General features: G+C 44.2%; 1 protein-coding gene across 1 annotated transcript; it reads right to left on the bottom strand.

Moving 5' to 3' along the window:
* Nucleotides 1–5,857: 5,857 nt before the first annotated feature.
* On the bottom strand, nt 5,858–10,128 carry sox7 (SRY-box transcription factor 7). Its single transcript, XM_014143648.3, has 2 exons — nt 9,528–10,128; nt 5,858–7,928 (listed from the first exon to the last, which is right to left on the bottom strand). The coding sequence occupies exons 1-2, from the start codon at nt 9,760–9,762 to the stop codon at nt 6,850–6,852; spliced, it is 1,314 nt and encodes a 437-aa protein (XP_013999123.1). The 5' UTR covers nt 9,763–10,128; the 3' UTR covers nt 5,858–6,849.
* Between the last annotated feature and the right edge of the window lie 3,508 nt (nt 10,129–13,636).

Raw genomic sequence — 13,636 nt, 5'->3', positions numbered from 1 at the left:
AAGTAGGAGCAGGAGGAGCACTGCCAGAGCCCTGCAAAATGACCTCCAGCAGGTCACAAATGTGCATGTGTCTGCTCAAACAGTCAGAAACAGACTCCATGAGGGTGGTATGAGGGCCCGACGTCCACAGGTGGGGGTTGTGCTTACAGTCCAACACCGTGCAGGACGTTTGGCATTTGCCAGAGAACGCAAATTCGCCACTGGCGCCCTGTGCTCTTCACAGATGAAGCAGGTTCACACTGAGCACATGTGACAGACGTGACAGAGTCTGGAGATGCTGTGGAGAACGTTCTGCTGCCTGCAACATCCTCCAGCATGACCGGTTTGGCAGTGGGTCAGTCATGGTGTGGGGTGGCATTTCTTTGGGGGGCCGCACAGCCCTCCATGTGCTCGCCAGAGGTAGCCTGACTGCCATTAGGTACCAAGATGAGATCCTCAGACTCCTTGTGAGACCATATGCTGGTGTGGTTGGCCCTGGGGTTCTTCCTAATGCAAACAATGCTAGACCTCATGTGGCTGGAGTGTGTCAGCAGTTCCTGCAAGAGGAAGGCATTGATGCTATGGACTGGCCGCCCGTTCCCCAGACCTGAATCCAATTGAGCACATCTGGGACATCATGTCTCGCTCCATCCACCAACGCCACATTGCACCACAGACTGTCCAGGAGTTGGCGGATGCTTTTGTCCAGGTCTGGGAGGAGATCCCTCAGGAGACCATCCGCCACCTCATCAGGAGCATGCCCAGGCGTTGTAGGGAGGTCATACAGGCACGTGGAGGCCACACACACTACTGAGCCTCATTTTTACTTGTTTTAAGGACATTACATCAAAGTTGGATCAGCCTGTAGTGTGGTTTTCCACTTTAATTTTGAGTGTGACTCCAAATCCAGACCTCCATGGGTTGATAAATTGGATTTCCATTGATTATTTTGGTGTGATTTTGTTGTCAGCACATTCAACTATGTAAAGAAAAAAGTATTTAATAAGATTATTTCATTCATTCAGATCTAGGATGTGTTATTTTAGTGTTCCCTTTATTTGTTTGAGCAGTATATATTGGGGTGGGGGGGGTGACGACTCAGTCGGGGTCTCAACTGAACATTTTAGCAGTTTTGTTTGTCATGTCAGCTGCATTTTTTTTACATGGATAAATGAGTCTAGTGGCCAACTGAATTACCGACCGCTTAGTTCCCCCAGAAGGCTAGGGCCGGCTTTGACTGCATGTGTGGGTATGGATGTGCATACGAAGACCCATGAGCCACTGCTCGTACAGTCCAGAAACATGCCCCGTCCATACACCAACAGCATCCAGTCAGTGTCAGAAAGGGTAGCTATAAGCCAGCCTTAGTGGAGAAGAGGATCGTAGAGTGTGTTGTTTGTTTGTCCAGGAAGGTGATGAGACAGTGTGGAAACAGGAAGTAGATCAGACTACCTAACAGACAACAGTTTCCTTAAAGGACAAGACACGCCATAGAAAGCAGTAGATCACCGATTGGGTGTGGACGAGTCAACATGTATAGTCCTTGGGAAATTAACACAAAACAATGGCTGATGTTCAGCTTTGATCTGGGACCTTTGACTATACAGAAACTACAGACTACCTGACAGACTAGTTCCTAAGTGCTGATCTGAGACCTGTGACTATACAGAAACTACAGACTTCCTGACAGGCTAGTTCCTAAGTGCTGATCTGAGACCTGTGACTATACAGAAGCTACAGACAACCTGACAGGCTGGTTCCTAAGTGCTGATCTGAGACCTGTGACTATACAGAAGCTACAGACGACCTGACAGGCTGGTTCCTAAGTGCTGATCTGAGACCTGTGACTATACAGAAACTACAGACTACCTGACAGGCTAGTTCCTAAGTGCTGATCTGTGACCTGTGACTATACAGAAACTACAGACGACCTGACAGGCTAGTTCCTAAGTGCTGATCTGAGACCTGTGACTATACAGAAACTACAGACGACCTGACAGGCTAGTTCCTAAGTGCTGATCTGAGACCTGTGTCCTGGACCAGAGAGTAATAACAAGATATTTATAAATGACCTGGTTTGTTTATTCAGCTTACATCCTTTTAATACGTCAAATACATCTCCTGCACAAACAGATCAGCTTGATGTGGAAAGGAATTAGGTTTGACAGAATCCTACCTAGTCTGAATAAGCAGCCGTAACCTCAGTATATACTGCATCATTGATTGTATGTTGTTTTACTCCATGTGTAACTCTGTGTTTTTGTATGTTGCCGAACTGCTTTGCTTTATCTTGGCCAGGTCGCAATTGTAAATGAGAACTTGTTCTCAACTTGCCTACCTGGTTAAATAAAGGTGAAATAAAATAAAAAATAAATATACGGTCTTACCCACGCATCTACAGAGTGTGACTTTATGTATTTATTCTTTATACAGTTTACTTTCCTTCAGTCAGACCGAAAATGTTGGGTTTGAATCAGCTCATGCTTTTTAATTGGGTTTGTGAACAGAGAGATTGTAGTGTTATTTTAGTCACAGTACTGTGAACAGAGAGATTGTAGTGTTATTTTAGAGTATTGTGGACAGAGAGATTGTAGTGTTATTTTAGTCACAGTACTGTGGACAGAGAGATTGTAGTGTTATTTTAGTCACAGTACTGTGAACAGAGAGATTGTAGTGTTATTTTAGTCACAGTACTGTGTAGTGTATAGGTGTGTAGTGTATAGGTGTGTAGTGTATTGGTGTGTAGTGTATAGGTGTGTAGTGTATAGGTGTGTAGTGTATAGGTGTGTAGTGTATAGGTGTGTAGTGTATTGGTGTGTAGTGTATAGGTGTGTAGTGTATAGGTGTGTAGTGTATTGGTGTGTAGTGTATTGGTGTGTAGTGTATTGGTGTGTAGTGTATTGGTGTGTAGTGTATTGGTGTGTAGTGTATTGGTGTGTAGTGTATTGGTGTGTAGTGTATAGGTGTGTAGTGTATTGTGTGTAGTGTATTGTGTGTAGTGCATAGGAGTGTAGTGCATAGGTGTGTAGTGCATAGGTGTGTAGTGTATATCAGAAACATGTACTGTGAAGGAAAGTCTTAACTGGAGACGTACATACCAGTGTGTGTGTGTGTGTGTGTGTGTGTGTGTGTGTGTGTGTGTGTGTGTGTGTGTGTGTGTGTGTGTGTGTGTGTGTGTGTGTGTGTGTGTGTGTGTGTGTGTGTGTGTGTGTGTGTGTGTGTGTGTGTGTTTGCGCTCCCCTCTGTTCCCGTCTCTTTACTTCTCCAGCCCAGCCGTCCCAGCCAACCCCAAACATCCTGATGCAGAGAGACTCAGGTCTTATCAGTCAGGAAACACCGCTCCACAGCCACATCCTCTCCACTAGGACCACGACTCAACTGCTCCCAGAAAACCACAATGCAGGAAAGACCGAGCCAGACTCTAGGATTTGTCAAAAGCCCCCTGAATTCCTTTTATCGAAACAGAGTGAAGAATTCACGTAGGAAATAAAAAGAGAGAGAGGGAGATGAGAAAGTTTAAATAGTAAATGGTGAAGAGAACACAGATTTATTTGTTTATCTATTTACAAAAGGGCTGCATCAGCAAGATATTGTAGGGTGAAGGGGAGATGGGAGGTAGGGTGAGGGGGATGGGGGGTAGGGTGAAGGGGTGAAGGGGAGATGGGAGATATGGGGGATGGGGGGTAGGGTGAGGGGGATGGGGGGTAGGGTGAGGGGGATGGGGGTAGGGGGGATGGGGGGTTCCAGTAAGCTTAAAGAAAGGCATCCAGAATAAGACTGCATGGGAAAACAAAGAGCGATTGAGATGGAGGGAGGAGGTGGCTGTTTTACACTAATCCTCTGAACAGGGGAAGAATTAAATAAAGGAGAGACTGGTGGAGAGAAAGATGGAGGGAGAGATGGAGAGAGAGATGGGGAGAGAGAGAGAGAGAGAGAGAGAGAGAGAGAGAGAGAGAGAGAGAGAGAGAGAGATGAAGAGATGAAGAGATATAGAGAGATGTGGAGAGATGGAGAGATGGAGAGAGAGATGAAGAGATAGAGATGGAGAGAGACATGAAGAGATATATAGAGAGATGGAGAGTTATGGAGAGATGGAGAGATGGATGGAGAGAGAGATGGAGAGAGAGATGGAGAGAGAGATGAAGAGATAGAGATGGAGAGAGAGATGAAGAGATGGAGAGAGAGATGGAGAGAGAGATGGAGAAATGGAGAGATGTAGAGAGAGAAATGGAGAGATGTAGAGAGAGATGGAGATATGTAAAGATGGAGAGATGGCGAGAGAGAGATGAAGAGATGTAGAGAGAGATGAAGAGATGTAGAGAGAGAGATGGAGAGATGTAGAGAGAGATGGAGAGAGAGATGGAGAAATGGAGAGATGTAGAGAGAGAAATGGAGAGATGTAGAGAGAGATGGAGATATGTAAAGATGGAGAGATGGAGAGAGAGAGATGAAGAGATGTAGAGAGAGATGAAGAGATGTAGAGAGAGAGATGGAGAGATGTAGAGAGAGATGGAGAGCGAGATGGAGAGAGAGATATATAGAGAGATGGAGAGATGTAGAGAGAGATATAGAGAGAGACGGAGAGATATAGAGAGAGATGGAGAGATGTAGAGAGAGATGTAGAGATGGAGAGAGAGGTGGAGAGAGAGGTGGAGAGATGTAGAGAGAGATGGAGAGATGTAGAGAGAGATATAGAGAGAGACGGAGAGATATAGAGAGAGATGGAGAGAGAGATGTAGAGATGTAGAGAGAGATGGAGAGATGTAGAGAGAGATGGCGAGAGAGGTGGAGAGAGAGAGATGGAGGGTGAGGGAGAAAGAGGTGGAGAGAGATGGAGAGAGAGGCGGAGAGAGAGATGGAGAGGGGGAGGGAGAAAGAGGTGGAGAGAGAGATGGAGAGAGAGGTGGCGAGAGAGATGGAGCGAGAGGTGGAGAGAGAGATGGAGAGAGAGATGGAGAGAAAGGTGGAGAGAGAGATGGAGAAAATGGCAGAGACAGAGTGGACCACGAGTAACAATGAGGCTTCAGACTGCTTGAAATGGCCAGAACGACACACTGATACCGAACTGCAGGGGCCAGCAACAGACAGTAGATACGTACCCTAGTGTAGGGGTCAGCAACAGACAGTAGATATGTACCCTAGTGTAGGGGCCAGCAACAGACAGTAGATACGTACCCTAGTGTAGGGGTCAGCAACAGACAGTAGATATGTACCCTGGTGTAGGGGTCAGCAACAGGCAGTAGATATGTACCCTAGTGTAGGGGTCAGCAACAGACAGTAGATATGTACCCTTAGTACAGGGGTCAGCAACAGACAGTAGATATGTACCCTGGTGTAGGGGTCACCAACAGACAGTAGATATGTACCCTAGTGTAGGGGTCAGCAACAGACAGTAGATATGTACCCTTAGTACAGGGGTCAGCAACAGACAGTAGATATGTACCCTGGTGTAGGGGTCAGCAACAGACAGTAGATACGTACCCTAGTGTAGGGGTCAGCAACAGACAGTAGATACGGACCCTTAGTACAGGGGTCAGCAACAGTCAGACACACTTGTATTAAAATCAATGCCAGAACATTGTATCTTGCTTAGTTTTTGGTCAAAAATTAATGTCAAATCATCAGGAATTTAGTTAAATATGAGTTTAATTTCGTAAATCTGTTCCAAATAGTAATAAAAAAGAGACATATGTAATTATTGTTATTTTCATATGCAATCTCTTTTTGGATTTAGTTCTGTTACAGTTGTAGTTTATTCCCCGCCCCCCCCCCCGGAACATTTGCTCCGACAAAAATTGTCACGCGGCTGAATCTAGTTGCCTACCCCTGCTCAGTGTTAGTCTGTGTCTGTGTGTGGGCATATCCAAGTTACATTAACGTCAATATAGAAAGTGGAACTTTATTTAAAATTAATTCACAAACCTAAATCAGCATACAATAATTATTATTTTCATTGTAAAGATTATGATTATATATTAAGTACTTGAAAAGAAGAAAGTACGTAAAGTATTTTTCTTCATGATATTTCCATGGTTTCGTCTCAAAATGATGCTGTATTTCCTTTTCCAGTACACTAGTTTTGACAAGAGCCCTGTGGTACCTGGTCAAAAGTAGTGCACTGTATAGGGACTAGAGTGGGATTTGAGATGCGCAAAACCATGTTGTCTGCGGTAACTGCATAAGAAATGTCCATCTAATCCTCATTTAAATACACACTACTGAGGTAAAAAAAACGCCAACTAATGTCGGGTAACAAATAATACAAACATTCAAACAGAAAGAATTCATAATAACAGCAATACAATAAAGCATTTAGTTGAAACATCAAAGTGCTTCAATAAGTGACGAGAGCATCTGTACAACACGCTTTACAACGACACGTTAAGACAAACCGGACAACGACTGGCGACACGTTAAGACAAACCGGACAACGACTGCTCCAAACGACCGGGCTGTTATTCAGTTCTGGAAATAGACAGATAGAAGTGAGGAACTAGTTGATCTATTTGAGCATCCCTGAGGTGTCCTTCAATCTTCTTCTCTCTCTCTTTCTCTCATTTATACCCTCTTGTTTCCTTCCTTGGCCCCAAACAATCATCTTGCTATGTGATTGGTCCTGGTGTCGTCGCCCCACCCCCCTACTCACCCTAACCCATCTTCAGCCTACCTGGAGTCATAGGTATCAAGCATCTCGAAGTTTTGCCTTATAGATCACAATTAATAACATTACACGGATATAGACACCTGATCCTAGATCAACAGTCTTAACTCTGAGACGTGTGACACATTATGGCCACCAGGTCAGTTCCCAGGTGTGATGACGGGAGCTGTCGGTGTCGGCATGGCGACCAGGTGACTCGACGACCCCGTCTAAGAAATGCCATAGTTGTTGTAGTACGCAGCCGTGGCGTCCGCTAACACAGAGATCAGGCTGGTTTCCGCGACGACGCTGCTCCCAGACGTCACTTGAATGTGACCCGTCACAGTCATTCCTCCTCCGTGTTCGGAGTGGAATACCCCTACCCCCGCTGCTGCCGCACCTGCCGCAGTCGAGTTCAGGTACTGGTCGAACTCATCACGGTCGACCTCCCCTAGAAGCTCTACCTGACTCAGCTGTTCCAGTGTTTCCAGTTGACCGTGGTTCTGGCCATGGTTCTGCTCTGGAGGAGGAGAGAGCTGACCCAGGTGGTGCTGGTGGTGGTGACCCGGGGAGAGGTGCCCCAAGTGGGGGTGATGGTGGGGCTGGAGGCCCGGGTGGACCTGGAGCTGGGAGGACCATGAGGATGGGCTGTAGTAGGACAGAGGATGCCCAGGGATGAGGCCTCCGGACTGAGCCTGGGACATGTGGGAGAGGTGGGCTAGGTGAGAGTGGGAGCCACAGTGGATGGAAGTCTGTGTCTGGGTGTAGTCGGGGTGGTAGGGCGGAGGACTCAGGCCCATGTGACCTCCACCACCACCTCCACCTCCGTGGGCCTGACCCTGACGCTGGTGCTGGTGGCGCTCCTCTGAGCAGGAGACGGACGAAGAGGAGGAAGAGGAGGAGGGGTAGTAGGAGGGGTAGTCGTGGTCCAGGGCTGTATCCAGAGGGGACATCTCAGGCGGGGTGGGGAGACCGTAGGGGTAGGTGCTACTGGACGGTACATCTCTTAAGGATCTAACCGGGCTGAGGGAAGAGCGTGATGAAAACCCAACACCACCATCCCCTTCTTTATCCAAACCCAGAGAGAGACAGAGGCCCCGGGAGTCAGTTAGGGCATCCTGGTCCGGCCCCCCCAGACTGCTCAGTAGGAACCCGGGATCCACACGCTTACAGATGCGCTTCAGCTGCTTCTTGCGGCGAGGGCGATACTTGTAGTTGGGGTAGTCCTGCATGTGCTGCACGCGCAGCCTCTCGGCCTCCTCCACGTAGGGACGTTTCTGAAGAGGGGTCAGGGCCTTCCAAGACTTGCCTGGGAGAAAGAACAAGAAACAGGACTTGTTTAATTGTCCACTATAATCATTGATTTCCTGTTAACTTTTTTTGTAAGGCCATATACATGAAATAGTTTATGGAGGAAAAACAGTGTAACAGTACTTATTATGTTATTATTATTATTATATTATTATAATATTATTATATTATATTGTATTAGTTGACTGAAACTTTGGTGTGGGATGTAAATAAACAAAAATGTTTTTTCGTCCATAATAAAAACGTATAATGTTGTATTTGTATTATGTCTTTAAACCATCAAAAATCACCAGTGTGCTGGAGTTTCTACCTTTTTAAAATGAGTTTATCAAGAATAAACACTTATTTTCTTGCTTATGTTCAGTGGAATATTCGTTTCTAAGGATATATAGAGCAATAGCGCACACTATTAAAATGTTACATAGTGTTGCGTTGACATTACTTAGGATTACATATTTATTGCATTCAAAATGAAAAGCAACTCTCAAATATCATTGAGATAATTAATGAATATCTAGCGAGGATTAAAACAACCAAAGGATGCAATGCCATCACTTTTATAACACGCAATTTCCACATGATGGCTTCATTGAACGCGTAATCTTCTGAGAATGGACAAACAATAGCATATATTTATGGAAAACATTTTCAATTTCCTCTTCGAGGTGTATATGTAAATTAAGAATAAACTATCCCATGTTGACTGGATGAATGCATTATATGCTTATTTTTCACACTGTAAGACGTGGTACCATTTATTAAAGAGCAACATGATATGAATTGTAATTTAATCAAATGAATCACGATCATTTTAACGAAATAATTCATTATTGGTATATCAGTTAAACCCGAAGGTCAAACCTAATCTTAAATCAAATGTAAATCTTAATTCTAAGCCTTATAAAGTAATCACCCCCGTCAATTCGATACAGGGAATGGATAGGTCTATGCTTTCTACATTTAAACAAATTTCAACAATATTTATATTTAACCTCCTAATATAGTTTGACAGTTTTTATACAATTGTAATGAAATAATAACATTTCTAATAAAATAATACAATTTCATAACTGCGCCAGGACGCACGCTGAGATTTATGCACTAATACAAGTGACCCGCAGGCCTCCTGATAAACTACCACTACTGGTAGAGAACGTGCAATGGATTTGATTGCATTTGAATTGAATTTAGTGACGTCCACTCATGAATTAACTGCAAGTTTTGGTCCAGGTGAGGAGTTATTTTGGTTTTAATTTTAAGGAGATATGGATGATGCTCAAAAATCCCCCCCCCCCCCCCCCCAACAAAAAAACAAAAAAAGAAACTGTTTTTATGTATTGTATTTCCTTTATATACTTTTTAAATACCAAAACAGAAACAAACGTTATGATTTGATATCTCACTTAATTTTGAAAAGGTTTAGGCAATTAATAGCTCTGATTTGACATACTTTTGGCAGAGCATGTGTAGGCCAATAGCATAATAATAATGAGAAGAAGAAGAATTAGAATTAGAATCATAATCATAATAATAATAATATCAAAATATGTAATTATAAAATATGAAATACGTCCGTAAAAATAAACGTGAATCTCACCCAGCATCTTGCTAAGCTCTGCGTTGTGCAGGTCTGGGTTTTGGACAGCCAGGCGCTTCCTCTCATCTTTAGCCCAGACCATGAACGCATTCATGGGCCGTCTGATGCGCGGCTCCGATGCTTTGTCCGCGGGAGTCCTGTGCGAGCCGTGTCCGTCAGGCACGTCCCCATCTCCCGTTGAGCACTCAAAGCTCTCCGGCCAAGACGCTGAGTACACGCTGATAAGCGCAGACATACTCTCTCCTCACTCTCAGAAAAAGTTAGGTTGAGCTTCTCTCTCACGCTCCCGCGGCGCAGTGAAAACTTTTTCTCTCAATTTTTTTTTTACTATAACAGTGAAATGTGCCGTGACAAATACGTACTATAAATACAATAATTAAAAAATTAAAAACGTTGTTAAAATAGAGAAATGGTTTGATTCTTCAGCTGTCTAAATTGGTTGAGATGTTGCCTAGGTTAAACTGGTTGCCTCTGTGGGTTTATTGAGAGGGACCGTGTGTCTGGTCGCTGTTCTGCTATGACGTTGTAATTCAGCGTTTCCTTGCGGTTTGGAAGGCAAACAGCTCTTTATATCTGAGGAGCAGGTTCCAACTCTAACCCGCAGGACTGTCAGCTCCTCCTTGATTGCAACTTGAGACCTGCGAGGAAACAAACCCAAAAAAAAGAAGGGGGACAGTGACATTTACTCTTCCATGTATTACTCATGTCGTACAACAAAAACACAAACGGCTTTTACTGTAACCGTGGTAATGTTAGTAATAACATAAGATATAGTTCTAATTGGTTCTTAGCTGGCTACCATTATAGAATAGAATATAACTTTATATTCCCCAATGTCATGACACTACTTTCAACTATTATTTTATTGTAGGTTATCTGTTGGCAGTGATGTTTTTAAAATGTATTTTATTGCACGTTATCTGTTGATAAGACAAATGTAAAAGCTCACATGCCAATAGACGCTTGATGCATAATGAGGGGAAAGACCTTTTCCATTTGTTAATACTTCCACGACTTCTAATGAAGTACTAGACCTAGTCTGTTGATTTAAACATCGTGTTTCTAAGGATACCTCACCTGTAGTGTTTCTAAGGATAGCCTACCTCACCTGTAGTGTTTCCAAGGATAGGCTACCTCACCTGTAGTGTTTCCAAGGATAGGCTACCTCACCTGTAGTGTTTCTAAGGATAGGCTACCTCACCTGTAGTGTTTCTAAGGATAGCCTACCTCACCTGAAGTGTTTCTAAGGATAGACTGCCTCACCTGTAGTGTTTCTAAGGATATGCTACCTCACCTGTAGTGTTTCTAAGGATAGGCTACCTCACCTGTAGTGTTTCTAAGGATAGGCTACCTCACCTGAAGTGTTTCTAAGGATAGCCTACCTCACCTGTAGTGTTTCTAAGGATAGGCTACCTCACCTGTAGTGTTTCTAAGGATAGGCTACCTCACCTGTAGTGTTTCTAAGGATAGCCTACCTCACCTGTAGTGTTTCTAAGGATAGCCTACCTCACCTGTAGTGTTTCTAAGGATAGCCTACTTCAGCTATAGTGTTTCTAAGGATAGGCTACCTCACCTGTAGTGTTTCTAAGGATATTCTACCTCACCTGAAGTGATTCTAAGGATATGCTACCTCACCTGAAGTGATTCTAAGGATAGGCTACCTCACCTGTAGTGTTTCTAAGGATAGGCTACCTCACCTGTAGTGTTTCTAAGGATAGGCTACCTCACCTGAAGTGTTTCTAAGGATAGCCTACCTCACCTGTAGTGTTTCTAAGGATAGCCTACCTCACCTGTAGTGTTTCTAAGGATAGCCTACCTCACCTGTAGTGTTTCTAAGGATAGGCTACCTCACCTGTAGTGTTTCTAAGGATAGCCTACCTCACCTGTAGTGTTTCTAAGGATATGCTACCTCACCTGAAGTGATTCTAAGGATAGGCTACCTCACCTGAAGTGATTCTAAGGATAGGCTACCTCACCTGTAGTGTTTCTAAGGATATGCTACCTCACCTATAGTGTTTCTAAGGATAGGCTGCCTCACCTGTAGTGTTTCTAAGGATAGGCTACCTCACCTGTGGTGTTTCTAAGGATAGGCTACCTCACCTGTAGTGTTTCTAAGGATATGCTACCTCACCTGTAGTGTTTCTAAGGATAGGCTACCTCACCTGTAGTGTTTCTAAGGATAGGCTACCTCACCTGTGGTGTTTCTAAGGATAGGCTACCTCACCTGAAGTGTTTCTAAGGATAGGCTACCTCACCTGTAGTGTTTCTAAGGATAGCCTACATCAGATGAAGTGTTTCTAAGGATAGCCTACATCAGATGAAGTGTTTCTAAGGATAGCCTACATCAGATGAAGTGTTTCTAAGGATAGCCTATCTCACATGAAATAAGTATAATTTTATATCATCATTTAATCAGCTAGCAGGCTATATCAATACGGTCTGTCAATACATGCCTTGGTTTGAAAACTTTATCTTGGGCTACATCTCAAATCGCATCCTTTTTCCCTATTTTAGTGCACTACTTTTGACCAGATACTTATGGGCCCTGGTTAAAAGTAGTGCACCATATAGGGAATAGGGTCCTTGTCTAAAGTAGTGTACTATATAGGGAATAGGGTTCCATAGGGCTCTGGTCTAAAGTAGTGCACTATATAGGGAATAAGGTGCCATAGGGCTCTGGTCTAAAGTAGTGCACTATATAGGGAATAAGGTGCCATAGGGCTCTGGTCTAAAGTAGTGCACTATATAGGGAATAAGGTGCCATAGGGCTCTGGTCTAAAGTAGTGCACTATATAGGGAATAAGGCTCTGGTCTAAAGTAGTGCACTATATAGGGAATAGAGCTTTGGTCTAAAGTAGTGGACTATATAGGGAATAGGTTGCCATTTGGGATTTAGCCTTGACCCCGTAGCGAGACAATACATTGTTAATTAAGCCTAATACATATGAAATATATCAATCAAGAAAAGTTATAATCTCCAAACTCAACCCATTATCCTCTGAATATGTGAACTAGCCAGTGGTTTAAACACCCAAGATTCTGTGTGTGTGTGTGTGTGTGCGTGTGTGTGTGTGTGTGTGTGAGAGACAAATCAGTTTCCTTCACTGGTCTGTGGTCAGCTCTGTGGCAGAGTGGAGAGGATGCCAGACCCAGGAGTTCCTGTTGACAGGACATTCTTAGGCTGCCTGCGGCCATTAAGTAGGCTACACACACCCCTGCAGGACGCCCCCCCCCCCCCCCCACCACCCACAGTAGTCTTATTAGGACCCTATCCTTACACCCACATAGAAACTCTGTCTGTCTGTCTGTCTGTCTGTCTGTCTGTCTGTCTGTCTGTCTGTCTGTCTGTCGCGGGGGAAAATGACTCTACTCCTTATATAGACCAAATACCTATGGGTCCTGAGTCAAAAGTAGAGCACTAAACTCAGCAAAAAAAAAAACGTCCTCTCACTGTCAACTGCGTTTATTTTCAGCAAACTTAACATGTGTAAATATTTGTATGAACATAACAAGATTCAACAACTGAGACATAAACTGAACAAGTTCCACAGACATGTGACTAACAGAAATGGAAAAATGTATCCCTGAAAAAAGGGGGGGGTCAAAATCAAAAGTAACAGTCAGTATCTGGTGTGGCCATCAGCTGCATTAACTACTGCAGTGCATCTCCTCCTCATGGACTACACCAGATTTGCCAGTTCTTGCTGTGAGATGTTACCCCACTCTTCCACCAAGGCACCTGCAAGTTCCCAGAAATTTCTTTGGTTAATGGCCCTAGCCCTCACCCTCCGATCCAACAGGTCCCAGACGTGCTAAATGGGATTGAGATCCGGGCTCTTCGCTGGCCATGGCAGAACACTGACATTCCTGTCTTGCAGGAAATCACGCACAGAACAAGCAGTATGGCTGGTGGCATTGTCATGCTGGAGTGTCATGTCAGGATGAGCCTACAGGAAGGGTGCCACATGAGGGAGGAGAGTGTCTTCCGGGTAACGCACAGCGTTGAGATTGCCTGCAATGACAAAAATCTCAGTCCGATAATGATGTGATACACCGCCCCAGACCATGACAGACCCTCCACCTCCAAATCGATCCCGCTCCAGAGTACA

The sequence above is a fragment of the Salmo salar genome, chromosome 15 (assembly GCF_965601325.2).
Source record: "Salmo salar chromosome 15, fSalSal1, whole genome shotgun sequence".
In the NCBI taxonomy this organism is placed as follows: Eukaryota; Metazoa; Chordata; class Actinopteri; order Salmoniformes; family Salmonidae; genus Salmo; species Salmo salar.
Note: the sequence above shows the minus strand (reverse complement) of the source record. Positions and strands in the feature narration are given on the sequence as shown.